The sequence below is a fragment of the Lutra lutra genome, chromosome 16 (genome assembly GCF_902655055.1).
Source record: "Lutra lutra chromosome 16, mLutLut1.2, whole genome shotgun sequence".
Classification (NCBI taxonomy): Eukaryota; Metazoa; Chordata; class Mammalia; order Carnivora; family Mustelidae; genus Lutra; species Lutra lutra.
The window spans coordinates 43,124,183-43,151,369 of record NC_062293.1 but is presented as its reverse complement, the minus strand read 5'-3'; the positions used below and the strand labels follow the sequence as shown (position 1 = coordinate 43,151,369).

General features: G+C 55.0%; 1 protein-coding gene across 11 annotated transcripts in view; it reads left to right on the top strand.

The window, feature by feature from the left end:
• MYO18A (myosin XVIIIA) overlaps nt 1-27,187 on the top strand; it is a 94,604-nt gene that overhangs the window by 17,418 nt on the left and 49,999 nt on the right. For 2 of the 11 annotated variants that reach the window (XM_047708593.1, XM_047708587.1), the window contains exons 1-2: nt 23,317-23,376; nt 25,790-26,452. The exons of 8 other annotated variants lie outside the window; for them this stretch is intronic. In XM_047708593.1, the coding sequence (XP_047564549.1) occupies nt 25,904-26,452 (549 nt within the window). In that variant the 5' untranslated portion in view covers nt 23,317-23,376; nt 25,790-25,903. Of the gene's footprint in view, nt 1-15,555; nt 15,598-23,316; nt 23,377-25,789; nt 26,453-27,187 lie in introns of those variants that run through there. One more of the 11 variants, XM_047708595.1, reaches the window with a different exon arrangement.

The window sequence follows — 27,187 nt, the reverse complement described above, 5'->3', positions numbered from 1 at the left end:
GGATTAGTGGGATGCATGGGACCAACAGGATAGCCTGGTGGACAGGGTCATGTCTATTCTGCTAGGTCTTCTTTCTTTCTCAGAGGCACATTCTGCCTTCTTCCCAACGAGCTGCCAGACGAACTACAGCCCCAGAGTGCCCTGGCCACCCAGTCCGTGGGTGGTGGGCACAGTGACAAGACCACATTGAGCTGGGTGTGGGTACATGTCATGGTCATTGGTTGTTTTCGCCAGTACCGCTTGGAGCCCTGTTGTGGGGGCAGGGCCTCGGTTTGAGGTGGCCCACACTGGCCCCATCCAGCCCTGGCCAGAGCACCCCACCCCCGCCACACCCCTCCCCGGGGCCCACCCTGCTACCCCCTGGCCACCCGGTCCTCTGCTCCCTTCTAATCTCTTATTTACGTTGAAATGGTTCTGGAAAATACCAGATATGCAAACACCCAGACTGGGGGTGGGTGAGGAGTGGGGTGAAGGGGGGCGTGTGGCGGGTGGGAACACAAGTATTTTAAAAATGCTGCAGATCGCTACAGCGTTTCCCAGAAACCACAAGCACGCGGTCTGCCTGCCAGCAGCGCTCCCCGCCACCCCAACACCGCTGAGCTGCTGGGCTCTTCTTGCCTGCCTTAGCTGGAGGTGGAGAGTAGTGTCAGAGGGGGTAGGGGGCCAGTGACCCAGCTGGGGAGGGGGCTCCCCCCAACCCCCCAGGCCTGCTGGGGCTGCCTGGCGCCTCCATTGTCAGTCCTGAGCAGCGCAGACGGACGTGCCCCAGGCTTCCAGGAGCACTGTGGGCGCCCACCGTGCCAGATAGGCACTGGGAAGGAGTGGAGTCTTTATGGCCCCCCACCTCCTGCTGTGCAGTTTGGTTGGGGGGGAAGGGAGGAGCTGGGGGGAGAGCCCAGTTCAGAGCCCCACGTGGTGTTTGGCAGCCGCTTCTGTTCTGTTAAATACAGGGGACAGTGTCAGCAAAGCTCATGTTTTCAGCTGTTAGCTCTAGTTTGGTTGGGAAACTATTTCCTCAGACCGGGGTCCCCACTCTGGCTGCATTGATCTCCCGCCATGGGTTTCTCAGAATCAGGGTGCAACATTCTTCCCCCCGCACCGCTCAGCCCGGCAGCTTTGCACTGACTGGGGGGGGCAGGCAGGGAAGCAGGTAGGGTGTTTGTCCCAGGGGCGGATGGTGCATGGCACAGTCGTCTTCCCAGGTGGTGGTTAACTGATCTGGTAAAGATTCCCCGGAACAGAAATGCCCTGGGGGCTGGTCATGAGAGGGGACAGCTGGGATGAGGATGGTGGCCAGTGTTCACTCTATGTTAGGAACCGCTCTAGCTGTTTTACACGAACTAACTCATTTAAAGTGCTCAACAACCCTTTGCAGCAGGTCATGCAATCATCTTTATTTCACAGAAGAGTATACCAGATCACCAAGCAGTTAAGGATAAGTCTGTGGCCGAAGGTTTCAAGGCGATTTAAAGTCCCTTGTCGGGAGTTGAATTTAGGATATCAGCTCCTTGCCCTTCATGAGTGCGATGTATAGGGCAGGGGAACACAGTATCTGGGTATCCTTATAAATCCACCGGCCAGCCCAGGCCTATGTCCTCTTGGCTCCTATCGGCCTCTCCTCCAGGAGGGGAGGGAAGCGAGGGGTGATTGGCCATTCTTGCTGTTGCTCTGTGGATTGTGAGCTACAGGACGGTGAGACTGTCTTTCCAGAACTTTAGCCAGAGGAAGCGAGCCCACAAGGCAGCAGGTGGGATTTCATTGGGTGGGAGCTGGGAGAGGGACTGGGATGCTGGCCCGTTTGGCCCTTACCGACATGTTAGTATGGACGTCTGTGGTACTTTGGGGTGGCGGGACCCCCCAGAGCATCACCTCTGATGGAAGACAGGTCCTCTCCTGTCCCACGGGGGCTGCACGCTCTTGCTTCCTAGGGCGCACTGTGGGGAAAGTTGAGCACAGGCCTGGCAGAGGGCCTCGCAGATGGTGGGTGTGCAACAAAGAGTTCTCATTGGCTTCTACCATGGAGTCCCTGCTGTTCCTTATGATTGTCATGCTTTTCCTCACCCATCCTCTTGCCCTCATAGGCGCTGGCCCCGGTTTGAATGTCACTTCCTGAGGGAAGCCTTCCCTGACCCTCTGAGTGGTCACCTCCTTCTCCTTCATCACAGTCATCAAGATTGTCGTTCGTTAGTCACCTCATTTCTCCAGTGCTGAAGGGCTTCGTGAAAGTTGTGGGATGTTTGTTGAAGGAAAGAAGATGGTTTTGTGCTCAGGAACTGGTTTCCCATTCTCTCTGCATGGTTTTCCTCATTTACCTCAATTTTGGTTCCTAGAACCCTTCCCCCCCTCCGCCCCGCCCGCCCTGACTTGCCTTGGTGACTTGTCCATGGTATCTGTCCCACCTTCACCCCCGGACTCCACTTCTTCTGTCCCTGGGCACTCAGCAGCCCCCACGGGAATGGAGGAGACAGGGACTCTAGGCGTCCAGGAGCTGGTTGCAGGATGGTCTGCCTCCTGGCCCTGCATTAGTGTTTTTGGAAAGGCACCAGGCTTGGATGAGTAGCAGATTTGGGGTTTTATGGGGGTCATATAGTGTGCAGCCCAGGGGACCTGGGACCAATGTCCTTGACGTCCTAGCTGCCGGTCTCTGAGGGGGGAGGATGTGGCCCAGCAGGGCTCATGGCTCCCTCTCTCCTTGGGCTGCTTTTCCTGCTCTGCCTGCATGCTGGAATGTCAGCAGGCTGGGAATTTTCACAGCAAGGATTTTTCCCTGTCAGAGCAACAGATTCCAGCTGGAGCCTGGGGACAGCTCCCACATGGGCAGTTGGCTGCCAGACAGGGCCAGGGTCCATGCTAGGCCACCCCACCTGCTCTGCTCTTGGAGCCAAGGCCCCACTCCCACCCTCCACGGGAAATGCAAATATCTGTTTCTCCACTGGGTCAGGAGGAACCTGGAGCTCAGAAGAGGCAATTGGAGGCCTTGGGCACCAGAAACTCCCCCTTGGGGAGGAAAGAACGTGGCTGGCCATATCCCACAAGCCTTACTTCCTCCCTCGGTGAGTGAGTCAGGAAGGGGAGCTACCTTGGATTCCATCCTCAGGTGGGGCTGTGGCTGCCAGGTTCTCTGGCCTGTGGGGGCTACCCAGCCTGGGCAGGAGGTGACCCTGGAGAGTTTGTCACCCTTATCTGTCCCCTCTCAATGGGCCCCATCATGTCTCCAGGGCTTGGTTCCCTCTCTGAGTGACCCTTTCCGGCCTCTGTGCCCTTTGCCCCTTGATCTCAGTTCCGCTGGCCCCTCCCTTACACTCCCATTTCTGCAAGGAGCTGACTCACTTCCTCTCTCCCTCCCCAGCTTCTCTCACTGCCAGGCCCTGTGGGTACATGTACCCACAGGGAGGGGGGTTTCTCACAGGGTGCCTCCTAGGCTCCTTTTCCTGGCGGTAAGATGGAGGCTGCCCCTGGTTCTGGGCAGAAGAGGGCTAGGAGATGGAGTGGGCAGTGGGGGGCATGGCTCCGGGCTGTAGGAAGGCCAGATGTAAGTGGCCCTGGAACCTTAGCGCAATCAAGGTTGGATGTCAGAGGCCATGGAGAGCGCCAGCCCCATGTCACCCTGTGGGTTCTGTGGAGGAGAAAGGCTGAAGATTCCATCCCTGTGACCAGGAGGCCTGTGTTTTCCCCAGAACAGAAGACATCTGCAGAGGGATCGATCTCAGCCCAGGGTGGCATGGGCTAGAGGCCAAGCAGTGACGGCACTGTCAGGCAGCATGAGATGGTCATGACTCTCTGTGACACCCCGTTTCGTGCCTAGCCCCATCTCATCATGGAGAACGTGTCTGCGGATCCCAGCAGCGCCTTCCAGGGTCTGATACCGTCTCCCTGTCGGTTCTTCCTGCTGGGAGCCCTCGTCCTGCCTCTCCCGGCCCCCGCCTCTCTCATCCGTGGGTTGGTCTAGTTGTAGAGCCCACTGCAGAAGCTGGCTTAGAACAGTAGAAGGTTTCCCCCGCGAGTGGCTGGCATCCTCTAGCTTGCCATCCTTGAAGCTGCCGAGGCTGGGGAAGCCTGTGGTTTTAAACACTGGGGACTCAGCTTGTGCTGGGCCTGGCATGGCCTGGGATCCTCCCCTTCAGGGGGCCTAGGTTAGCTAAAGGGCACAGGTACCCGGTAAGGGCGAGTCCCCATTTTTGTTGGCCATGCAGCAAGTTCAATAGATGCTGAAGGGAAACTGCATCTACCTCTGAGAAGCCTGAGGGACTGCTGTGGTCTGTCTTCCTAGAATCAAGCGACCAGCAAACATTCCGGCTCCCCTTCGCACAGGCGGCCTGCCGTGATCCTGATCCTGGCCTCAGGAATTCTGGACCGTGACGGGTGTTCTCTTGTTTAAATGAGGTTGGGGGTGGCAGGCTAGAATGAGGCCTAGGTGTGGTGAAGATGAGGGGCACCTGCCTGACCACCCCACCCAGGGTACTCTAATCCTCTCTGGCAGGAGGTCCACCACCCCCCATAGGCATGCAGGTGCCTGTCTGTGTTCCTCTTCTAGAGTTTCTTTATTGCTCCCTGCCACCGGCCATCACTACCTGGCCTTGACCTGTAGCTCAGAGCCAGGCTCTGGGACAGGATACCCAGTTTGGAAATGGCTTGGGACACACATGCATGCACGCACACACACACACACACACACACACACACACACACACCCCTATCCTACAAAATTTAAGCTGGGTGTCTTTTTCTCTCAGACTCTTCCGAAGAATTTCTGCCACCGGCTTCAAATCCTTCTAACCAGCCTTCCCCTTCTCTGTCCAGACCAGAGGATGTGGTCTCCAGGGCAGGAGTTTTTCTGGCTCCCAGCAAGGGCTTTGCATCTTCCTTAACACACCAGTTATCAGGTCTCTCTCCTGTGCCTTTGAAAGAGGGACCCATGCCATAAAGGGTCCCCTCTTCTCCCTCCCTACTCATTCTCTTCAAAAATCCCTAAGCTGTAGATTTATTGTTGCTATAGAAACAGATGCTTGGCAAATATGAAGTTGGATGGAAGGGCTGGTTTGGGCTGTAGGAACTGATTTCAGCTCATTCAGGGAGGAGGAGGAGGAGGCAGGCAGCACAGGGGAAAAGGCCCACAATTCGGAAGAATGCAGATGGTGGTGTTATTAGTACATTGGGGTATATTGGGTACAACATGGACACCGGAGCTGGACTTCTGGGTTCAAATCCTGACTCTGCTGCTTCCTAGCTATGTGACCTTGGGCAAATAATTTAATTTCTCTGTGTTTACCTTTCCTCATTGTAAAATAATAATAATACTTTCTTATAAGGTGGTTTTAAGGATTAAATGAATCAATACCCGTGAATCACTTAGAATGGCATTACCCTCATTGTTAATCTGTCTGTAAGGTGCTGGGAGGTACTTGGTGCCTGGGAACTTGATGGGCCATCTGCACAGGAATGCCACAGGCCTGCTAATGACTCAGCTGTGCTGCTGGTGGGGGGTGGGTTAGGGGGCAGTGCAGGACACTTTACTATTGTCCCTAGAATGATGCTTTTCCCCAAAGGGCCCTCTGGGTGAAGACAGGGAAATAAGACCCAGGTTGGTCCCCGTGTTTACTCAGGGCCGCATGATGGCCTCATGAGTTTGTCCAGACTAGTCTGTAGTTCGATGCATCTTTAAAATTGTGCTCCTTTTCCCATGACTCCCTCCATTCGGGTTCTTGGCCAATGCCAGCAACTTTGGAATACTAGGCTTCTTTCTACCTACTTGTTTTCCAGTGGAAAAGACACTACTTTTTCGTGGTCTCTCTACAGCGTCTTTTGTTTCTTCATGCCTGTCTTGCTTCTGGATTAGGGCTAAGCAGGAGCTGAGGCCAGAACAGAGAGGCAGTCCCGACCATACCCATTCCTGGGCCTGTTCTCTGCTTTACATATGAGCTTGCCTGGACACTCCCACTTGGATTTTCTAAGTCCTGTGGCAAAACCTTTCATGTGAAGCACCCGGCAGAAACTAGTAGCTGTCAGATCTGTGTACTTTCTGTTCGCTTATTCCTCCATGGATCCTGGGCTGGGGAAGCTTGTTTTGGCCTCTCTAGCATGGCGAGTGTGCCCCGAAGTCCTTTCTCCACCATGTTCTCCTCCCCCTCTTCCTCATTTGGTTCATCTAGTGAGTGATGCAGGGAGGTGGCCAGTTGCGGTCCCCATTTGCCCCATGGGCAGAACTCCTGGCATGCTGCTCAGAATAAGGCTTTATTGGCCTTATTTGCCCTTGACAGTTCAGGGTTCTGCTGGGATGTCTCTCTCTGGGAGCCCTAACATCAGATGAGTCCGGCAGCCCGTGGTGTGGGGAAGCCCTCAGGCCACTACATTCCAGATGTCTTATCCATGCCTGGTCCAGAGACGCTGCAGAAACAAGGAACAATTGTGTGGCACTAAGGGGCTTTCTCCCAGGCCTGGGATGCCTTGGAGTGGGGGCTGGCTTCCATTCAGCTTTGCCTTTTCAGCCCCTCTGCATCTGGCTTCTGCTCCCTGGCTAGTTGTTCAACTGTGGCTCAATGGTGTCCCCCTCCCCCATGTCTTTCTGAGGCCTTAGGGGTCAAGGCAAGGCACAAGGGGACAGGAGCCCCAGCAGACTCCGGGGCAGGGGGTGGGAGAGAACAGCAGGGGGCCAAGGGCAACAACTGAGGGAGTCTTTGGCAAGGCTGACCAGGGCCCGCTGAAAAGAGGACTCTCTGGATCAGAGCTGTCCAGTAGGACGCTCTGCCAAGACGGAAATGTTCCATAGTCTCTCCTTTCCAACTTGGTAGCCATTAGCCATATGTGGCTACTGAGCACTATACATATGGCTGGCATGACTGAGAAACTGAATCTTATTTTTTTAATTGTTTTAATTTAATCTGAAGTATGCCCATTGTTTCGATTAAATGTAAATTTATGTAGCCAGACATGGCTATTGCCTACTGCATTGAACAGTGCAGCTCCATATAGCTCCCAGAAAAAAAATGGTAGGATGTTCTTGAAGGATTCTGTCCTCTTGTAGTGCCCCTGGTGAGGCTGGGGTTGGTGTCATTTTCCCTTCCTCTCAGGAAGGAAGCCTCCTCCTCTCTGGCAATTTCTACACTTCACCAACTCTGGAATCCTGATGCCCCAGGGCCGACAGGTACCTGGCCGTGCGCCACCACATCTGGGGCAGTGTTTCCCCACCTTGCCAAGCATGTTTTCTGCCCAGCCTTGTAACACACAGGTGCTCACATGCCCTAGTGGATTTGGCCAAGGCTGTTAATGTGGAGGTGGTAGGCTGGTAGGAAAAGGAGAAGCTTTGGCTTCATCCTTCCTACTTCTATGGAGGCTGAGTTTGCGATTTATTTTCACTTGAAAGGGTTCTAGAAATAGGCCCAACCAGAGCCTCCAGAGGTGAACACACAGATCCTCAAACATGTACTGAGTGCCCAGTGTTTGGAGGAACCTGAGGCTTGTCTAAAGCAGCCTCCCTGACTCGGAGAATAAGCACCATGGGTTTCCAGCTCTCACACCCGCAAAGACCTTACTGAAGTTTTATTTAAATTCGTGTGGCTGACCCTTAAACTGGCTTTCCTTTTTTTCTTCTCTGGAAATAGAAAAGAGTTGTCATTTATGTGAAAAAGAGAACAATAGTTCATTATGCTTATTCTCTCATGTCTGCCAGAGGGGGTTGGGGATGGGAATATTGTGTATGCGGTGCCATTTGGTAGACTCAGAAGTGAACCAAGTCTGGGTGGGATTTGGGCAGGGGTCTGGAGGATTTTGTCAAGACCAGCCACCCTTGGCTTTGGGCTTTGTGGGAGTTTGGCTAAGCAGAGGCAGTTTGGAAATCCCCAGGGGCCATGAGGAAATCCCCCGCAGCTGAGCGTCCTCTGGGAGCAGCAGGCCTACTGGAGTGGTCTCTGCAGGCAGCCACGATCTCACTCTGAGGGGACTTGGTAGTCTTAGCAGAGAGGACGAGCCCAGATGTCACAATTGGGCTCTGTGCCTGTGAGCAAACCCTTGGGTGTGCTAAGGCAGGCGCTGGGGGCGTGCCGAGCACTATGCCTCAGTGGTAGTGAAGCAGTGATCTGGGGCGACCCTCTTCCCCTGACTTTCCTAGACTGCTACTCCCAGACCTCCTCCCAGCCCACAGGACTAAAGCGTCTCCGGAGTCTTATGTTTATTCACGTAGTCGTTCATTCATCCCTTTTATTCCATCAGTAACCATTTATTGAGTGCCCACTATATGCAGGGGCGGTTTGGGGGATGGAGCGGCGATTAAAACAAAGGCAGCGCCGAGCTCAACGCTGCCCCTTCTCGCCGTACCCTTCCAGGATAAAGCGAGAGGCCATCTTGCCGCCGCAGCCCCCTCGGTCTGGAGCTCCCGGGGGACGCCTCTTGGGGGCGTGGCCTGGACGGAGGTGAAATCCCGCGGCTACGGCAGCCGGGGCGGGCGAGAAGGGGGCGGCCGCCCTCTGCCGGGCTCGGGAGGCGCTGCAGGGCGGGTGCGTTCTGCGGCTCTGGGCGCACTGCGCGTGTGCGGGAGCTGGCCCCACCCCGGCTCCGCCCCTGCGTCTGTCGGCTGGTGGGCGGGGCCAGGAAGCGCGGCCGGGGCTCCCACTGGCCACGACCGCCTACCGCCGCAAGGGCCTGAGTAACTGGGCCCAGGCTGGGCTTGCACTTTTCACCACCTCCTCGAAACAATGCATGCCCCCTAACTTCCCTAAATAAGGAGTTGTGCTGATTACATTTTATACATTGCAAATTAGTAATAATACAAGCACTATACGATAAGTGTTCATATGTGGAGACTGTTTCTAGACCTTTTTAAAGGAATTTTGATTTAAAGAGGAACTAGAGAGACAAATAGGGTCAGAGCAGTATTCTTTTAAGATGTTCAGTAGAATGCCAGGCTCAGTGCTTTTTCAAGCTATCTCCTTCTGAAGTCAGCCTCCATCTGACATTTCTGTTTTGGATAGTGGCTTCAGGCTGTCCTCTTGAAATCTTGACTGCTTGAAACCTTGGAGGCTTTAGATCTTCTTCCCAACCATCACCCCCTCCCCCAACTTCATGTCCACTTCCCAGCCTCCCCCACAGCGTCCAATTCTCTGTCTTGCATCACCTTCTCTTCCACTACCAGAATAGGGCAGACTCCCCCCCCCCCCCCCCCCCCCACATCTTTCCTCTGGCCATCACGTTGACTTCCAGTGGTCTTTCAGCTTCCAGCCTCCTTTGCTTCCCAGCATCCTTCTGTTAGATCGGCATTCCTAAAGCACAGGTTTAATCATGCCCCTTCACTCTCCAGAAACCTGCTATGACTCCCACTGTTTTCTAGGCAGGAGGCAGAGTGGAAGGAGCCGGGCTTGGAGTCGGAATGACTAGAGTCCTAACCCAGGCCTTGCCAATCACTATCCATATGGTTGCAGGCAAGTTATTTAACCTCTATAAGCCTCGGTTTCCAAAACACCATTCCCCTTTTGCAGCACTCACCTCCCAGGATTTTGTAAGGAAAACAAGTTGCACTGTCCCAGACCCACAGCTAGTGCTCAGAATGTGCCTGCTTTGTCTTTAAGCTGCTTACCTCACTTTTGTCCTCAGGCACCACCCTTACCGTTGCAAGTGATAGAGCCCAGCTGACCTGGTTTAACGAGAAGAACCGCAGAGGCTCAAACATCTGAAACATTCCAGGGGTAGAACTAGTTATAGGCTCAGCCTTATCTAGAACCCAGGCCTTTTCTAGATCTCTCAGTTCATCTTCCATGTCGGCTTGGTCCTCAAACAAGTGGTGGGCAAATGGCACAGCACGGGTTTCAGGTCTTGTGGGAAAAGAAGTATGACTCTTTCAATAATCCCAGAGTTTCATTCTATGGCCTTGATACTGATTGGGTCATATGCCTTCCATGAACTAATCCCTGTAGTCTGGAGACATGACACGCTGTGGGCCCAACTCAAGTCACATGCTGGGGTAGGTTGAAATTGGGGTGCTTTAGGCAGGAGATGGGAAGATAGATCGTGGGCAGCTGAAACCAGACCTGTCCACTATGGCATACAGGCCTTCTTGATCTGGCCCCACTGACCTTTCCAGCTTTGTCTCGCATTGTTTACCTCTCTGTGTCCTACACTTCACCCAGTTTCATGCTTTCCCAATTTCTTACCTTTTGTCATTCTAGTCCTTTACCCTGGAATTCCCTTCCTCCCTCATCTCCTCATGACAGACTTCCTTCCATCCTTCATGGCCCAGCCCTAAGCTGCCTCTAAGCTATCTGCCTCGTTCCCCAACAGGAAAAGATATCTGCCTCAGAATCTCCCTAGAACATTATCAGTGCCCCTTTTGGGACACAGAGCAGATTCTAAGTCGAATTCTAATTCTTTGGGTACATTCGTTGTCTCTCTCTTCTTCTGGTCTGGATGTTTGCTGAGGTCAGGGTCTACGTCTGCTTCACCTTATTTCAACCATTCGCTCACTCACGTGTCAAACACTGTCTCTGAGCAGGGCCCAGTGCTAGGTGGGTACAGGAGGCACAACCGTGAACAACGAACATATCACCCCTGCCTCAAGAAGCTCATAGTTTAGTTGTGAGGAGACAGAAAAAGAAGCAGGCATTGGGCTTCCCCACAGTGTTGACCTTGAGGTATGACACCGAACCGCTAGTTGAGTACGGGAATGACTTCTTTCACTCCTCAGAGCCTCCCATGTAGCCTTGTAGTCAGCCCCTGATCCCCAACCCCATTCTGCTTCACCACCCTGCCAGGCCCAGGGTCACAGAACTAAGGACCTCTCCCTCACCCCACACCACCACCGACATGGGAGAGCAGAGTAGTTGAAGTTGTGACTCTGTCCGGATATCCTTTTTTTCCCTGTTGTGTTCCACCCAGTATATCTCACAGTACCTTTCGGATGAGTTAGTCAAATCCAGTGGCTACTTACTGAGCGCCTACTATGTGCTTAGTGACCTTCGAATCTAATCCCATGTTGTGTCTATGCCTCTTCTGTTGCATCTAGCAGAGCACCATATTGAGGATAAAAAAGAACCACTGTGTGTATGTGGTGATGTCTAGGTATAGACAGTGAGGGCTGTGGTTTTTGATGATAATTTAATCACTACCTACAATTTGCCAAGCCTAATGCCAAGGTGCTTTACGTGTACTATCTCTTTAAATTCTCACAAGCCCATAAAGTAGGTAGACCATGATAAGGCAAGACAGTGGAAATTCCAAGGAGCTGAGTAACTTTCCTTCAGGTCAGACACCAAGAGAGTTGCTGAGCTGGGATTCAGACCCAGGTGGGTCTGATGGTGAGTGTGTGGTCTTTGCACTGTGTCACCCGGCAGGCTTTGGGGTCCAGGGAAGCCTTCATAAAAGAGGTGAGACTCAATGGAGATGGACCTCAACAGATAGGGAGGGTTGGGCAAGGGAGAGAGGCATTTTCTCTGGTGGTGATGAGGGCAGGGACCGTGGGAAGATCAGCCTGAGAAAGTGAGAGCAAGGTGTGCTGGGGAAAGGGAGATGGAGAGAGAAAGGGGAAGGGGAAGTGCCAGGAGGCAGGCTCAGGGGGCTGGGGGTGGGCTGGTTGGTGTGACTGCTGGGCCGCCCGGGGTCATAGGTTGGGCTTCCTGAAGACTCAGGCCTGGCCCTGAGGCTGCACCAACCTTGGGCAGCAGATGACTGTGTGTGTGGCTGTGTATGAAGCTGAATGATTGCCCAGGGCCCAGGGCCTCAGGTTTCCCCTCTGAATGAAGAGGCCTGCCCTTGTCACTGAGGGAAGAAGCTGCTTTGAGAAGATCTCCATCAGTAATGTGAGTCAACTCAGAGACAGAACCGACAGGATCTAGTCTGAATAGAAGAGGAGTGGATCCACACATGGTGACTAATAATTCAGGACAAGACTCTGAGGGTAAAGTGACACCTTGGTCACCCAGAAGTCATCTTCCAGAGCACTGCTGAATGGAAGGTGGGCCTAGAAGGCCCTCAGGCAGGCAAAATAGAGGACAGCAAGTCTGCGGGTGAAAACCCAGGCCCTTTGCTCACAGGAGAGTGGCTGTCTGGTAATCTGCTGGCTTTGCTCTGGACTCTGTGGTATCAGGCTTGGTTATCTGGTTTCCTAGCCTCTGGCAGAAACTGCTTATTAGAAGGAAGTGAGGCTGTCCGGATCACCTGCTCTGACAGGCGGAATGACAGCTGATGGCCTGACAGGGGAGGGGACAAAAGCAGATAGATGGACACAAAGGGCATCTGGCCTTCCCAGAAGGGGTGTGGAGCAAGGCCGCAGGTGGCTACAGTACCTAGGACAGGGCTGGTGACCTTTGGGAGTGGCCAGGGGCATTGGTAGGACAGGAGCCAGCCTGGGAAGTCCGGAGTCCTCACAGTGGCAGTGACGTGCCCCTCAGTACAGGGTAGAAACGAGGTGGGTTCAAGAGACGAAGCTGGGGTGCCTGGGTGGCTCAGTTGGTTAAGCGTCCGCCTTTGGCTCAGGTCATGATCCCAGAGTACTAGGATTGAGCCCTGCGTTGGGCTTCCAGCTCCATGGGGAGTCTGCTTCTCTCTTGACCTTCTCCCCTCTCATGCTCTCTCTCACTCTTTCTCTCTCAAAGAAAGAAAAAAAGAAAAGAAAGAGATGAAGCTCAGGGTCTCCTGAGTGACTCAGTCATTAAGCGTCTGCCTTCAGCTCAGGTCATGATCCCAGGGTCCTGGGATTGAGTCCCGCATTGGGCTCCCTGCTCAGTGGGGAGCCTACTTCTTCCTCTCCCACTCCTCCCGCTTGTGTTCCCTGTCTTGGTGTCTTTCTCTCTCTCTCTCTGTGTCAAATAAATAAATAAAATCTTTTTTTAAAAAAGAGAGAGAGAGGAAGCTCCGAATTTGAGATGTTTGAGAGGGGTTCAGAGTGTTTTACTTAGAATTATAAAATGTCTATTTTTATGATTTATAAATTAGTCACAGAATTTAGAAAACTACTCAAAATAGAATATATTTTGTCCCTTCATGGGACTAGTCTTCAGTTACCTGGAAATTTTGCTGTGATGTTTTTCCTCCCCCCCCCCATTAATGATCCTAGATAGATAATAAGGGTTAAAAAGTATGGAAAACTTTCTTTTTCAGTAAGTTCATTGAAAACTTCTGTGTGAGACACTGTTCCTAGAGCAAGCACTAATTCATTTAATGCCTGCAGGAACCCTAGGTGGTAGTACTATCATTGCCCCCCTCTTAGAGGTGAAGAAATCACACCACAGGCTTCAACTGTGTAGCTAACCATGGGAACAAGCCACAACTGAACCAGGCTGGCTGGACCTGGAAGTCTCCCTGTTGACCACGGTGCACCATGACTAATTCCTTTAAGTGGTTCTCAGACTCACCAGGAGGGCTGGCTAAAGCACAGGAGCTGGGTCCCATATCCATAGTTTCTGACCAGTAGGTCTGGAGTGGAGGAGGGGTTGCCGGTCCAGGGACCACACTTTGAGAACCAAATCCTTTCACTCACTGTGATTTTACCAGTACATACTGACCATGCCAAAGAGTCACTGGCAGGCAGAACCCTCATTTTGCAGATGAAGGCAGTGTAAGTCACATGCCCATGATCACACAGTTAAGTCCTTCCTTCCTTCCCTCCGTCATTCACTCAGGCACTCAGTGATTGAATAAAGGGACACTTTTTTTTTTAAGATTTTTTAAAAATTTATTTGTCAGAGAAAGACAGCACGCACAAGCAGGGAGAGAGGCAGAGGGAGAGGGAGAAGCAGGCTCCCTGCTGAGTAGAAAGCCCGATGTGAGACTCAATCCCAGGACCCTGGGATCATGACCTGAGCCAAAGGCAGACACTTCACCCACTGAGCCATCCAGGCATCCCAGCAAAGGGACACTTCGCACCAGGCCTTATACTGCCTTCAAATTGAGCGGTGGTCAGCCTTGCCTACCTCTTAGAATCATCTGGGGGGAGCTCTTACAAATCCTAGTGCCCAGACTTCCCTCTCAGACCAATTAAATCAGAGACCAGGGGGAAGGGGATGATTCAGGCATCCTTATGTTTGAGTCCCCTGGGGGATTTCAGTCTGCTGCCAAGGTTGGCACCATTGTGTCAGGAAAGGCCTGGGGATGTGATGATCTCCAGCACGGCACATGCCCTGGAAGGGCTGGAAGATCTCCCTGAGGAGACACAGCAGTCCCTGGAAAGCAGAGGCAGGAGCCTCATGGCCGCCTGTGGCCGGTATATGGTGGTGGGGGGGGGGGGGGGCAGTGCTGCGCTAGGTTTTGGTCCTCTTAGGCGGTGCTTACCAGCCTTTTCTCAGAGAAAGTCATGCTGTTTACAGGACCCAATGGGCTCACAAGACTGGCCGGGGTGGCAGGCCTGGGGGTATCCAGCCCCCCCTTTGTTGGACATTGGTTAGGTGACGACTCTGTTCCAGGCCTTTCCTCCCTCCCCACCCCACCCTTTTTCTTTTTCCTGGAGAGGAAAAGACAGACCAGCTTCCTTTTTTCTCCAGAGCTGACAGCTTCTGAGACAGCCTCAAAACGCCTGTCTTTTGGCTCCTTCCCACCTGCCCCTAGCTCCCATTTCATCTCTTGCGAGCCTGGGGCGGGGGGTGGGAGTGAGGGTGGGGGTGGGGTTGGCCCCTGCCTGGTCTGGGCATCCAAAGGTCCTAGCCAGAGAGCAGGGCCAGGCTTTCCCTTGATAAGGAGCGCTGGCTTTTCACCGGCAGCCCTTGCTCATTGGCCAGACACCCACGATTTCCTCCGCAGGGCCAAGACCCACCCAGCACACCCTCCTCTGTGCCTGCGCAGTCTCCCGCCGTGGGGGGTGAGGGGGATGTGCAAGGAGAAGGCCTTTATTCCGTGCATGTCCCCAGTGTATTTCCGGTGAAGCAGCCACAGCGGGCCTCACACAGATCGTGCGGGTCTCCGTTCCTGCCAGACTCTTCCAGGATGGCTGCGTGGCTGCTGATGGGGCACAGCGTGCAGCGGGCCCCATGTACTGGATTGGATGTGACGTTAGTGGCTTTCTTGGCCTCTGCCGCAGTAATTAGATGGCTGGGGTGAGCTTATGATTTGTGTGTTCTCAAGAGTGCTGTGCTGTGATTGAGTGTTCATGCATGATGGTATGCTTGTGTGTGTGTTGTGTGTGTGTGTGTGTGTGCGTGTGCGCGCGCGTGTGAACGCGCATGTGCTTGTCTTAATCCTGGCCTGTGGGGCCGGGGGCTGCAGGTCTCAAATTCCTCTGCTATTTTTAGGGGCCATATCAGCCCAGCTGTCCAGGAGCCCGGGTGTGCGTCAGGAGGAAAGTCCCACCCTCCCTGTCCCTTGCCCCTAACCCTCCAACACCGCCTAATCGCCCCCTCCACCACCCCACCAGTGCCCTCACTCTCAGCGCCTCCTCTTCCCCTTCCACACACACTGTGTGACCCTCTCCATCCTGGCCTACCTGGTCCCCGAAGTCCTGGAGGCCACTCGCTCTCTGGGACAGGCTGCGGCCAGGGTTGGGCAGCTCGGCTGGGGGGGAGGGGCCTGGGGGGGGAGGGAGGGGACCAGGGGCGGGGCTGCGGCCAGTGCTATTTTGAGCGGCTAACAGAGCAGCATCAGAGAGGAGACTCCTTGCTCCTGGTTGCTCCAGGCCAGGCCATGCGGGTGAGTGTCCCTCTGACCCCCCCACCCCGGAAATATCCCAGGCTCCTCAGGCGGGTTCCTCATTTCTGAAAGGAGGGGCCTTTCTGTTATTTCCCCAGATGTGGCTGAAGGAGGTTGGAGGGGGGTTAATGACTTGGGGCCCCTCCCTGAGCTTCTCTGTAGGGAGGGAATCTTCAAGCTCAGGCAGCCTCCCACCACCTCAGAGCAAGGCCCTCCTGGCCCTGACTCATGACTTTGGGAGTTTGGGTGGGGGGTGGGGGGGCACCATTTTCTAAACCTCAGCGTCCTGGGACCGCATCAGCTTGCCCATGGGCTGTGTGACACGCCTTCCCCACAGACCATTAGCGCTTGAGGTCTGCATTCCTTGGGACGCTATTTTCTTCTGGGGCCTGGGACCCCAGTACCTCCCGGACCTTGGGAAGTCTTCTTCCTGCTTTGTGTTTCTGCCAGTGTGGCCCTCCACCCTTCATCCTCCTGGTAGACAAGAGAAAGGTGGTAGAGAGGGGTGGTTCCTCGGGTTGTCAGGGGGGACTCAGCATAGCCTCCTGCATTTCTGCGGCTCCGACACTTGGAAGGGGCACAAATGGCATCTCGGGGATGCCCTGTCTGTAGATCTCCTTTTCTGCTGAGATTACTCCAGAGGAGTAAGTTCCTTAAAAAAGCAAGTGAGGAGAGAGACATAGCTGCCTCCCCGTGGTTCCATTTCCCCCCACGCCACCTCCTCCCAGCCACTGAGGGTCAGGTTTTCGGTCGTGTCAGCAGTTGGCAGCGTGTGGGCTGGCCCAGAGCGGAGGTCTACGGAGAGCCTGAGACGTGCCTAAGACGAGCATTCGTCTCTCCCTGGGCCGGGTCCCAGCCACAGAACTGGCACCAGTGCTGAGGTGTGTGGGGGTGTAGCTGGGGGTGGGGCCAGGGAGATGCCTCACCCCACAAGTTGGGTGCTTCCTGGTCGGGCCTTCTCCCCACCCCACCCCATCGGGGACCCCGGGGCCACCAGCACTAGGTCGAAGACTGAGGGGCATGCATGGTGATGGTGAGGCAGAAGGCAAAGGGCCTGGCAGATGGGCAGTGAGGGTCCCCAGGGGAGGGAGGGAGGCCTCCAGAAGGTCCAGCCGTTGGAGGAGGAACCCCGGGCCTGTCTGCAAGTGCAGTGGCAGCAGGAAGCCATTCCAGTGCACCTGCTTCCTCCGGGCCAGCCTGGCCCTCGGTGAAGGCGGGCTCTCGGCTGCTTTCTCTTCCGCCCCGTGCTGGGGGAGGGCTCTCCCTGGAGGCTGGACCAAAGGGGCCAGGGCAGCCCTGCCAAGCTCTCGTCCCTGTCCTCCTCTGGCTGGCAGCATGGCCTTCAGGCCACTCCCTGCAGACAGAGCTCTGTGCAAAGCCTATTCGGGTCATGGTGGAAGAGCAGGTCATCTCTGGAAGCCCTTGCTTTCTTTCTCTCCAAGCTGTTATTCTGGCCGATGACATCATGGAAGTTCGGCAGTGCAGGTGGACCGAGGGAGGCGGGGGCAGGGCCTGCTTCCACCCCTTCCAGTGAGCCCAGGAGGTTCTTGCTGGAGGACAGGACTGAGTGTGAGTTCTGATCCGCCACTTGCTGCTCTGTGGCCTCGGCCGGCTCATTTCGGATCCCTTTTGCTCATTTGTAAAGTGGGAATCATAGTAGTATGTCCTTCAGAGGACTGTTATGGGGATTGGATGAGATCATGCGTGCAGAGGACACAGCGCAGTGCCTGACACTTAGAACAGGCTCAGCAAAGGTTAGCTGTTACTGCAGAGTTCTTTCTTCCCTCTGCCTTCATCCCCCACTCCTATCCCTAGATAAGAAGGTGCTCGGGTGGGGCTGGCAGGGAAAGGGTCTCCTAGGAGCTACTCTCTGCTGCTCAGAACGGGAAGGGAGAGGAAGGAGGGTTCCATGTCTCTTTCTACTCTAAATGTGCTCCAGAGTTGGTAGAGGGAAGAGGGGCCAAGTTCTAGGTCACAGACAGCAGGATCTCCTCTTTCTCTTCCCACTTCCCTTGGGATCTCCCGGTGTACGGATATCTGCAGGGACGTTGGAACCTCGATGCATTTTTCCCCAGCCTGGGAATTCCATGCTCGTGGGGAGCCTGATGGGTGGAAAGCTTCTCCTAGGGGCATTTGTGCCCCCATTCCCTCTTGTGAGGGGCACAGAGAATGGGAAGGTAAGGGCGGCTGCTGCTTGCTCGTCCCTGCAGAGGCTAAAATGCAGCCTGGTCCAGCCCCCTGAGTGTTGGAAGCCTTCCCAGGCTGAGCATCGATGGGTCCCCGAGCACATTTCTTAGATGTCTCCTCTTGGAGAACAAATGCTCTCAGCTATTATCTCCTCTGCTTTTTCTTTTTTATGGACTATTTAGCCCTCTTTACAATAGAAATAAGCAGTAAGTAACAAATACATAACAAAATAAATACCAAATGTCTCTGTTGTGTCTAATTTACACAGTTTACAAGATGACGATGATCACTGTTTGCACGCTATTTCGGTCCTAGTCTCTTTGACTGATATTATCTTAGGTGGAGTTTTCCCTACAGTGACGGTGGTCACACATTCGTTAGTTTAAATGGTGACATAACAATGCATGGGTCCAAGTACCATAGCTCACCTATCCCTTCCCTAATGCTAGGATTTGGGTGGTTTCCAGATTGGGGCTCCTACAGAGCGTGCATCTTGAAAAGTCTCTCTGTGGGTTTGTGGCTTTTTTCTTTCTCTGCCTTGCTTTAAATCAGCTCATTGCTTAGACATTCGTGAAGATGGAATGGCTAGAGCCAAAGGGTGATGCATTTCATGGCTCCTGTTCCTTCCCTAAGAGCTACTCAGCAATTTCAGAGTGTCCCCGCCCTCCCCTCCCACCCTGTGGCATCAAGTGTACCGTTATTGTTGCTAAGTTTAGAGAGTGTCCCTCCCTTGTGTTCCCCTCATCCCTGGGAATCAGGATTGGCAAATGTTATTCTCCTCAGTTTACAGTTGAAGGAAGAGACCAGATGGGAATGAGACGTTTGCTGAGGAACCCCTGTTGCCACACTGTCGTGTGGCAAATGTGTATTTATTAAGTGCCCCCAGGATGATGATGTGTAACATCGTGTCCTGCCCACGAGGAAACCACAGTCCAGGAAACGCTGTGGACACACAGACAGCTCATGCCCTGAATCCCAGTGTGGCTGCTGACTAGCTCTGGGGCCCTCGGTGAGGCCCTTACCCTCTAGAAAGTGGGCTTTGGGGAGGATGAAGTAAGGAGGCGGTGTGAAGGGCCCGCCGCTGTGCCTGGCTCATTGCAGATGTTCAGTGAGCACTGGTCTCTCTTCCCTTCCCTCAAGAGAAGAGGCCAGACGGGTGCCTGAGTGGCACAGTTGGTTAAGTGTCTCAGCTCTGTTCCCAATCTCAGAGTCATGAGTTCGAGCCCCACATTAAGCTCCCCACTCAGCACGGAATCTGCCTGTTGCTCCTTCCACCTCTCCCCCAACGCTCTCTCGATCTCCCTAAAATAAATAAATCTTTTTTTAAAAAAGGGACACAAGGCCAAAAGTACCTGAGGGGGTGGTCGGGGAGGGTGGGGGTCGGAGCCTCCGAGGGGCAGGATCCTGGTGGGGTCTCCCTTTGCAAGTGTAGAACCTTATCCAGGCACATTGAACACTAGCAAATGTCTCACTGTCACTCCATGCCTCAGCTGGACCCAGGCCTCTGGAGACCTCCTGAACACGGACAGTGACACAGTACGTGAGCCAGAGTTGGCTCCTAAGGTTGACTCAGCCCCTCTGACCCGGCCTGGCCCTGCAGAAGAGGTGGGCCTCTAAGGGAGCTCTGCAGTCAGAGTGACTTGGATTCAAATCCCAGCTCTGCCACTTAATAGCTTTGGGGCCTCATCTCATTCCGAGTCTTTTTCCTCATGAGTACGATGAGAAGACCAATAAATCCTGTCGTGAGGCTGTTGTAAGACTTACAGTCCAAAGTATGTGTTAAATACTTTTACAGGGCCCATCACCTTATAGACGTTCCATGTTCAGCCATGAAGGAGGTTGTCAGAAATGGCTGAAATCCCTAGAGGGAGCAGCAGGTCAGGAAGGAGAGACCCGGGCCCCCTCCCTGCACAGAGCCATTCGTGCCCAGCTCTGGAAGTGACCATGGTGACCGCAGTGGAGACATTACCACCATCTTTGGGGCTGAGTTCCTCACCTCTTCTGTGTCGGCATGTGTGATAGGTTATTCTGCGTCCTAAGCAAATCTTTGAAATCTTTAAAAGCCAGTGATAACAAAGAGAGGAGAAAGAGCCAGGTGATTCCTCACAAAAGCCAGAGAGAGAATTCCCTCCCGGTAGAACCCCACATTTGCATTCAGAGTGGAACTCCTCAGGAAGAGCTGGGACAGAGGGTCAGGCCCGGGTGTGAATGGGCTGGTGTCCTCACCACCTGGGACGCAGGGGCTCCTCCCTGCACGCATAAGAGATCAAAGACCAGATGAGTTAAATAATTAAACAAAGTCTCATGTATGAACAGAGTGTATGATCTCGTGTATGATAAGAAAATAGACAAGTCAATAAAGCACGTTAAAAATAATCCTTAATTTTTCACCAGTCATTCATCAGTAAGCAGTAATCAGAATGAACCTGTTCTTAAATTCCACTGAACTGAAGGGATTCTTTGGACGAAACCTCTCCCTGGGAGGAGGCAGCTTCTGCCTGTTGCTTCCCAAGAGCACCCATTCTAATTTCTCACCCATCAATGGGGCGGCTTTACCGTTCTCCAGACCTCCTGCCCCTGGAGGGTAGTGATGTATGGCAGGTAGAAGGCAAAGAAGGTGAAGAGTCCTGGAGAAGCTTTGCTAATACCTTCACGGGCATGTACCTCGGGTCCTTGCAATGGAGGGCTAGAGTGCCTCTTCCTACCAGACCCCTGGGGTGCAGACCTGGAAAGGACTTTAGCCATTATCTACCCTAGTCCATCCCCTAATTCTGCAGACAGGCCCAGAGAGGTGAGCTGGCTTATTCAAGGACACACAGCTTCCAAGGGCAGGAATTTCCATGGTCTGTACCCCACCTTGCCATCTCTTTCGTCCAGTGTTTTATTCGCTGTTCCCCCTCTGATGTCTGGGCTTTGCCATCTGTCCCCCCTCCCCCACTTCCTCCCTCCTGTTCCCTGTTGCCCAAGGTGTTTGTCCCGGCAGGTCGTGGCCTTTAGGAAGACTCGGATTCCCTGAGCGACCCTGCCCACCCCCGTGTCTGCTCTGACCCTGTGCAGGCTTCCTTCGGCGCCATGGCCTTTTCATCAAGGTTCGCCTTCTGGGAGCAAAAGGAAAGTTGGGTCTCAGAATCCTTGTGCTTTTCCTATGTGCTTGGCATGGTGTGTGCAGGCAGGAGTCTGGCTTGTGGGCAATAGAGCTCTGGGAGCTAGATATGGCCTAGCGCATGTGTGTGTACCAGGGGGCTGGGGAGAATGACCGGGGCGGGGCTCGATAACTCACTCTTCTCTCTGGATGCGCTTCCGCGCTGAGTCATGTTCTTCCTCTGAGCTCCACCTCTGGTAGGCTGAGCTGCCTTTTGTCCCACTGGTGCCCATCTAAGTTAACCCCTCCACACCCTTCACTCCCCACTGCTGTTCTCGCTCACCCCTGGGAACGTGGTTTGCTGTGGAGGGGCCGCTGGAAACGGCCTCGGCTCAGAGGCCTCTGGAACTGTGTCTCCCCGTGTCTGGGGACCTTGGTAGGTAAGAAGGACAGGAGCCAAGAGTCCGGAGCCAGGCCAGCTGGCTGCCTGGGTTCTAGAGGGTGATTCAAGCAGCAGCCCTGGGCATGCCTTTGTGTGGTGCACAGTCCCCAGCTGGGCAATGACCTATGACAGACAGAGCCCTTGGTTGGGGGAGGAGGGGGGGGCTAGTGAGTCAGCCTGAGGCTAAATCCAGAGCTGAGCTCAGAGCCCTGCCTGGTGTCCCAGACATTTCGGGGGGCGGCCAGTGTTGCCCCCAGCGCTCCTCCACTTGGGCGGGACGCTTGGGGTCCCCAGCTCGCATCCCCAGAGGGAGGACAGAATTGGAGTGGGTGAGGGACGCGGAGTGGACTTGGAATCTGGGCCATCCCTGAGCCTGAGCTAACAGCACTGTGTGCAGTCACGAGCAAATCTTTGTGGTTTGTGAGACTTGACGTTCCTCTGACCTGTGTGCTCAGGAGCTAATGCATGGTGTGATCCCTGGGGGTGTGGGGAGGATGTGGGGGGGGGTGAGTGATGGACATTGGTGGGGGGCAGCAGGCGCAGACCTGGACTCTGCCACCCCTCCTCATTCCCTCTCCCTCTCCAGCCCCTCCCTTCCCTTTATCTGCTCCAATCTAAGGCAGTAGACCCCATTCCAAGGAATAATTGCCATTTTCCCTGTGGCCGTAACAGTATGAACTAACTTTGAAGCTTTGGCCAGTTGAAAATAGCTTTATAGACAAGACACGGCTTTAAAACTTCAGTGGCCATCCTGCTGGTCAGTGCCCTGGGCACTGCTAATCAGAGCTCAAATGTAGCCAAGGACCCTGGTGACAAATGGAGAGTCTTCCCTGCCCCACCACCACCAGGTGGATAATTAACGTGATTCTGGATGAGTTTCCAAGGATTTTTTCCATTAGGAATCAAGGACTCCTGCCAGGATGCCCACCCCCACCCATCCCCACTGTTCCGGGAAAGAAAGGCATGCTGAAGATGGCCAGCACTGCTCCCAGACCTGCCTTTTTCCCATCATCCCAAGTGACTGGGGAAAGAAGAGAAACAAAATTCACTAGGACCGTCTGAGCTTTTGGAGGGAGAGATGCTAGTGCAGGGTGGGCAGAGGGCTCATTCAGACTGAGGCCTGGCCCCTCTAGGTCTGTCCCGAACCAATCTCAGTACTGAAGGGACCATCGGATTACCCACCATGTCTCTTCTTTTTCCAGATACAGCATGGTGGCTGCCATTTTCCCAACTCGGCTCCTCCCCTCTGACGTAGACCAGCTAGTGTATAGGCTGAGCACAGCCCCCCTGGCCGGAGCAGCCGGAGGGCATCTTTCCTTCCTCTACACTGTGCCCCTAACCTTGGGATTCCCTCCCTCGGCTGCACAGTTGACAGTTTTGTAGGTCTGGGGTTGGCAAAATGTCTGGCCTCCCGAATCTTCGCCTGTGCCTCCTGTCCTGCCTCCAGACGGAGCTTTGTCTGTCTGGAGCTGTCTGGCTGGGAAGGCATTTGGGCTCTGGGCTGGGGGGTGTCACAAGGACCTTAAAGCAAGTTGGAGCCAGCCTGGGAGCAGTCTCCTCCCAGCAGGGCTCCCACACTAGGGTCATTCCCTCCTCCTTAGTCACTAGGTCAGGGGACTCTTGTTCAGACCACCCCTCGTCTGAGCCAGGAATGACTCTTGTCATTTAGTATGAGTTGAGTTATCTGGATCTTTCCATCTACTCCATAACCAAGGCCATGACAGCACTCTCTTTAAACAGCCCAAGTGGGACACGTGATTGGGGACTGAGGCCATGGTTTCCCCGCCCCCCGCAACCGTGGAGACTACTCACTCTTGAAGTTGTCACTGGAGAGTTTGGACTCCGGTGCAGGCTCTCAGTCGCTCGTGTCCTTCAGTCCAGTACTCCTGAACACATGGGACCTCTGCCTCCTAGGGAGGGGGGTCTCCTTGGAGGTTTGCCTCCTGTGCTTGTGATGCTCAGCTTCCCCGCCCTGCCCTGCGAGTGACTTCTTTGTCTGCTCCCCCAGGTTAAAGAGGAGGACAAAACTCTGCCGAAGCCTGGCCCTCCTGGCAAGGAGGTAGGGGCTGTAAGTGCTTCTCTGAGCTCCCCCCCGCCGCCCTGCCTCCCATGTGCGTGTCCCCGGGTGGGTATGCCCGCCTGCCCTGGCCTCCTCCATGAGGCAGCTCCTGGGAGGCAGCTCCCAGGATTAGGCAGGCCCGGCGGGGTGCCCCTTCCTGTCTGGGGTGGCCAGAGGGAATGCCACTGACAAGGCAGAAAGTGCAGCATGTGTGATGCCAACTTGGGGTGCATGGAGGACATGGGAACCCCGAGGGGCTTTGGAGACTTCCTCTGACCCCCTTTCTTTTGTTTTTACCTTTAGTTCTTGCTTCCTGAACCCTTGGGGGGGTGCCGGAGAGGCCTAGGTGTGCAAACTCTGAGACCGGGGAGCACCAAATGAGAGCTCAGCTGTTGCGACTCTTTGTCCCTCTCTGGGAGGCACAAGACCAGCCCGGGGAGGGGTTTCGCTGCAGCTGTTCTCTCTCTTCCTGAGACCCCATCAGCTGCTTGGCACGGGTGACCCAGAGGCAGGCTTCAGCTGCCCGGGGCCCCCTGGTTCTCCCCCAGGTCATTTGGCCTTGAGATAGAGACCCTGGACTCATTTCAGGCAAGAGAGGGTAGAGATGGTTCCAGAATAGCCGGGTCTGAAGATACGGAATTAGGAGAGGACTGCAGCTGGCTCAGGGGGTGGGAGTGCGGGGGGCTCTGGGCCAGAGCCAGGTCACAAAGCAGCTCCGTGCTTCATCACCCTGGATGGTGCCTGTCCCAGCTACCCCGCTCCTTGGATGGAGGTTGGATCAGCCAAACCTTGTGGCCTCCAACTGATCTGTAGTTAACCCTGCAGGGCGAGCTTGTGATTTCAGAAAAGTGTTTGAGATACATGTGTGGGAGGGGCCTTGGAGTATCCAGGTCGTTTATGAAAAATCACACAGGAAGTGCCCTCAGGACTTCTCGGCACATGGTAAACCCTGCACGAGTGCCAGCGGTTACCATCATTGTCACCGCCATTTTCAGCTGGGGGGGATGGGAGGAAAGCCAGAAGAGGGAGGAGGAGGAGGGGGCAGGAGCCGGCAGCTGGGGCCAGGAGCCAGCTCCACAGGGCCCTGGCATGCCGCAGTGCACTCCTGGTCCAAGAGGTTGAGGGAGAGACACCTTCCAACCCTCCTCTCCCCACCCCTGCAACAGGGCCACCAGCGGCTGAGGTGACTTGGCTCAGCTCTCCTCAGGATGTGGGGCAGCCTCTCCCTGTGGCAGCCAGAGGGCTGCCCGCCCTGAGCGTCTTCCCACATTCCAGCAGAGATGATAGCCAGACTTGCAGGGCCTAGAGCCCAGTGGCACCCTAGGACCAAGGTCGTTGTTTTGGGGAATAGGGACTCAAGCATGGCCCCTGAATGGCAGGGCTCTGCCTGACCAGCAAGGAGCCCCCTAGAGGTTGACCTTGCTCACTCAGGCAATAGGGCTGGCTTTGCAGGAAACTCTGACCTGCTATTAGCCAGCCTGGCTTTCCCCAGTGGCTGTCCCTTGGGACTGCAGACGCTTGCCAACCGTGTTGGGGGAAGGGTGGGTGCATTGGGCAGTGTGTGCCAGCGTACGCCTGTCGGGTGCCCAGAGGCTGGGAGGCTGGCTGAACCAGGGCCCCAGCTCTAGGGCAGGGTGATCTATGGCCACTTCAGTGTGACCCTCCATGGGCCCCAGCTGCCTCCTCTTCGTCCTGTCATTCTGTACACGTACTCTGGGAGCTGGGAGGCCTCCAGGCCTGGGGAAGTTTGCAGGAGGAAAACTGCAGAGCAGGCAGGGGTGGAAGCTTCTCGGGCCCACACTGGTCTCCGCAGCCCCTGCAAGTTCAGATGAGCCGTAGACAACGGCCACGAACCAGAGGAGCAGGAGAAGCTCAGCCCATCCTGGGGCCAGGAATTACCCCCTGAGCGCTGTTTTTGCTGGGATGGGTTGGTTTGGGGTCTGACTGCCCAGAAAGCACAGTGATAGACCGGGGACCAGAGGCAGGAAGCCCCAGAACGAGACCTAGGATTGATGGCGGGAATTGGTGGTCTGGCCTCTCTGTGCTCTCTCTGCTGTGTTTGGGCTCACCTGGGCTGGGGCTTGGTTGCTGCCCTGACGTAGACCAGTGAGTCTGGGACAGAGCAGGGGCCTCTGGGCACTCTGCTGGCATCTCATGGCCCTGTGCTGCGGCTCGGGGGTAGACAGCAGGTGACAGCAGTACCTGCTTATGCTTTGTGTGAGAGAGAAGCCAAATTCATAGGAGCAGTTGTACCATCTGGAAGATGGACTGAGGGCTTCCGGGTGAGAGCTTCTTAGAGCTCTGGATGGACGGAAGGTCTATTCCAGGACAAGGCCTGAGGTCGCACCTCTCCCTTCCTCTGCACGGGGTGGGCAGGGACGCAAAGGCTGATGCTGATGTCTGCCTGTATTTGTGTGACCAGCCAGAGGGCAGCTCCAAGGACAGCAGTGGCCCATCTAGGAGTCCTCAGCCTTCCACCAGCCCTGTACCCTCAGAGACCTCCCAGAGAGCGAAGAGCCCTGCACCCACACTCGCCATGAATGGCCCAGGGGCCGCCTCTACAGAAGGCCCAAGCGAGGAGGCCCAGGGCCTGTCCCGGCAGAGAGTGGCAAATGCGGTTAGGAAGGTGGTGAGCAAGGTACTGCCTGGCGAGGAGCCTGGGCGCGCCAAGGAGCCTTCGAGCAGGGGGGTCCGATCCCCGGAGCATCCAGCTCGAGGCAAGAGGGGAGAAAAGGCGGCACCCAGTCCCAAGCCACCACCTCCCCCACCTCCTCCGCCTCCCCCTGCCCCACCTAAGCCTGACGCAAAGAAGGAGGCAGCCAAGGACGAGCTCTCCGCAGGCCTATGGAGCCTGATGTCTCGGGGCAAGGGCAAGGACCACAAGCCCCGTGGCAGGCAGTCTCCAGGGAAAGGGGACAAGCCCTCCAGCCAGGAACCAGGCTCCCCAGCCAAAACCGAAATCCCAGAGAAGCAGAGTTCCCCAGCCCCACCAGGAGAGCTGGCGGTCCCAGTCTCCACCGGCCTGAAGTCGAACCTCCCTGGATTGCCGCCCTCCAAGTCACCGGCCCCTGACGTGCAACAGGAGGTACCCCAGTGTGTCACTAACCTCCCATGCGCCCGACCACCCTTGTGGGAGGGCCAGGCACCCTCACAGCCAGCTTTCCCACACCTCATCAACACGCCCGCGCGGCTGAGACGATGGGCCCGGCCAGGTGCCCGTGGAGGGCCTGCATGGCTTTCCTCAGCCACGTGCCAGAGCCCACGGCAGCCTCTGCTCTGGGATGGGCCCTGCTAACCAGCATGCCGCTATTCCTCGACCCTCTTGCGTGGGATCAGGGCCTGTTCCCAGGCTGCATGGTGTTGGCTAGGGGCTCTGGATCCCAAGCAGAGGTTCAAAGTCTTAGCAGATCAGCACTGGGGTAGGAAGAGAATTTCTGGAGTCCGGCGACCTGTGTTCACCTCCCCAGCCGCTCACCCTGTGTGGGAGCTCAGCAGGGTCCCATCACTCAACCTTCATCTGCCAAGGAGGAACGGGCCAGGTCTTGCCAGTCCCTTCTCTGAAGCCCCTGGAGCCAGAAGTGTTTGGGAAGTTAGTGATTTTTGTATTTTAGAAAGTCCTACATAATGAGCAATAACGTGTAACCCGCATAAATATTTTCACAGGAAAAATCTGTGACTGTTCACACAGCAGGGGGCTAGACTACAAACAGGTTTTGCCACCAAAATAGTGAAAAAGAAAAAAATATTTTGTTGGGGTGAGAGGGAGCTTTTGGATTTTGGAATTGCAAGCAAGGGATAACCCCAGCTCGGAAGGGTTGCT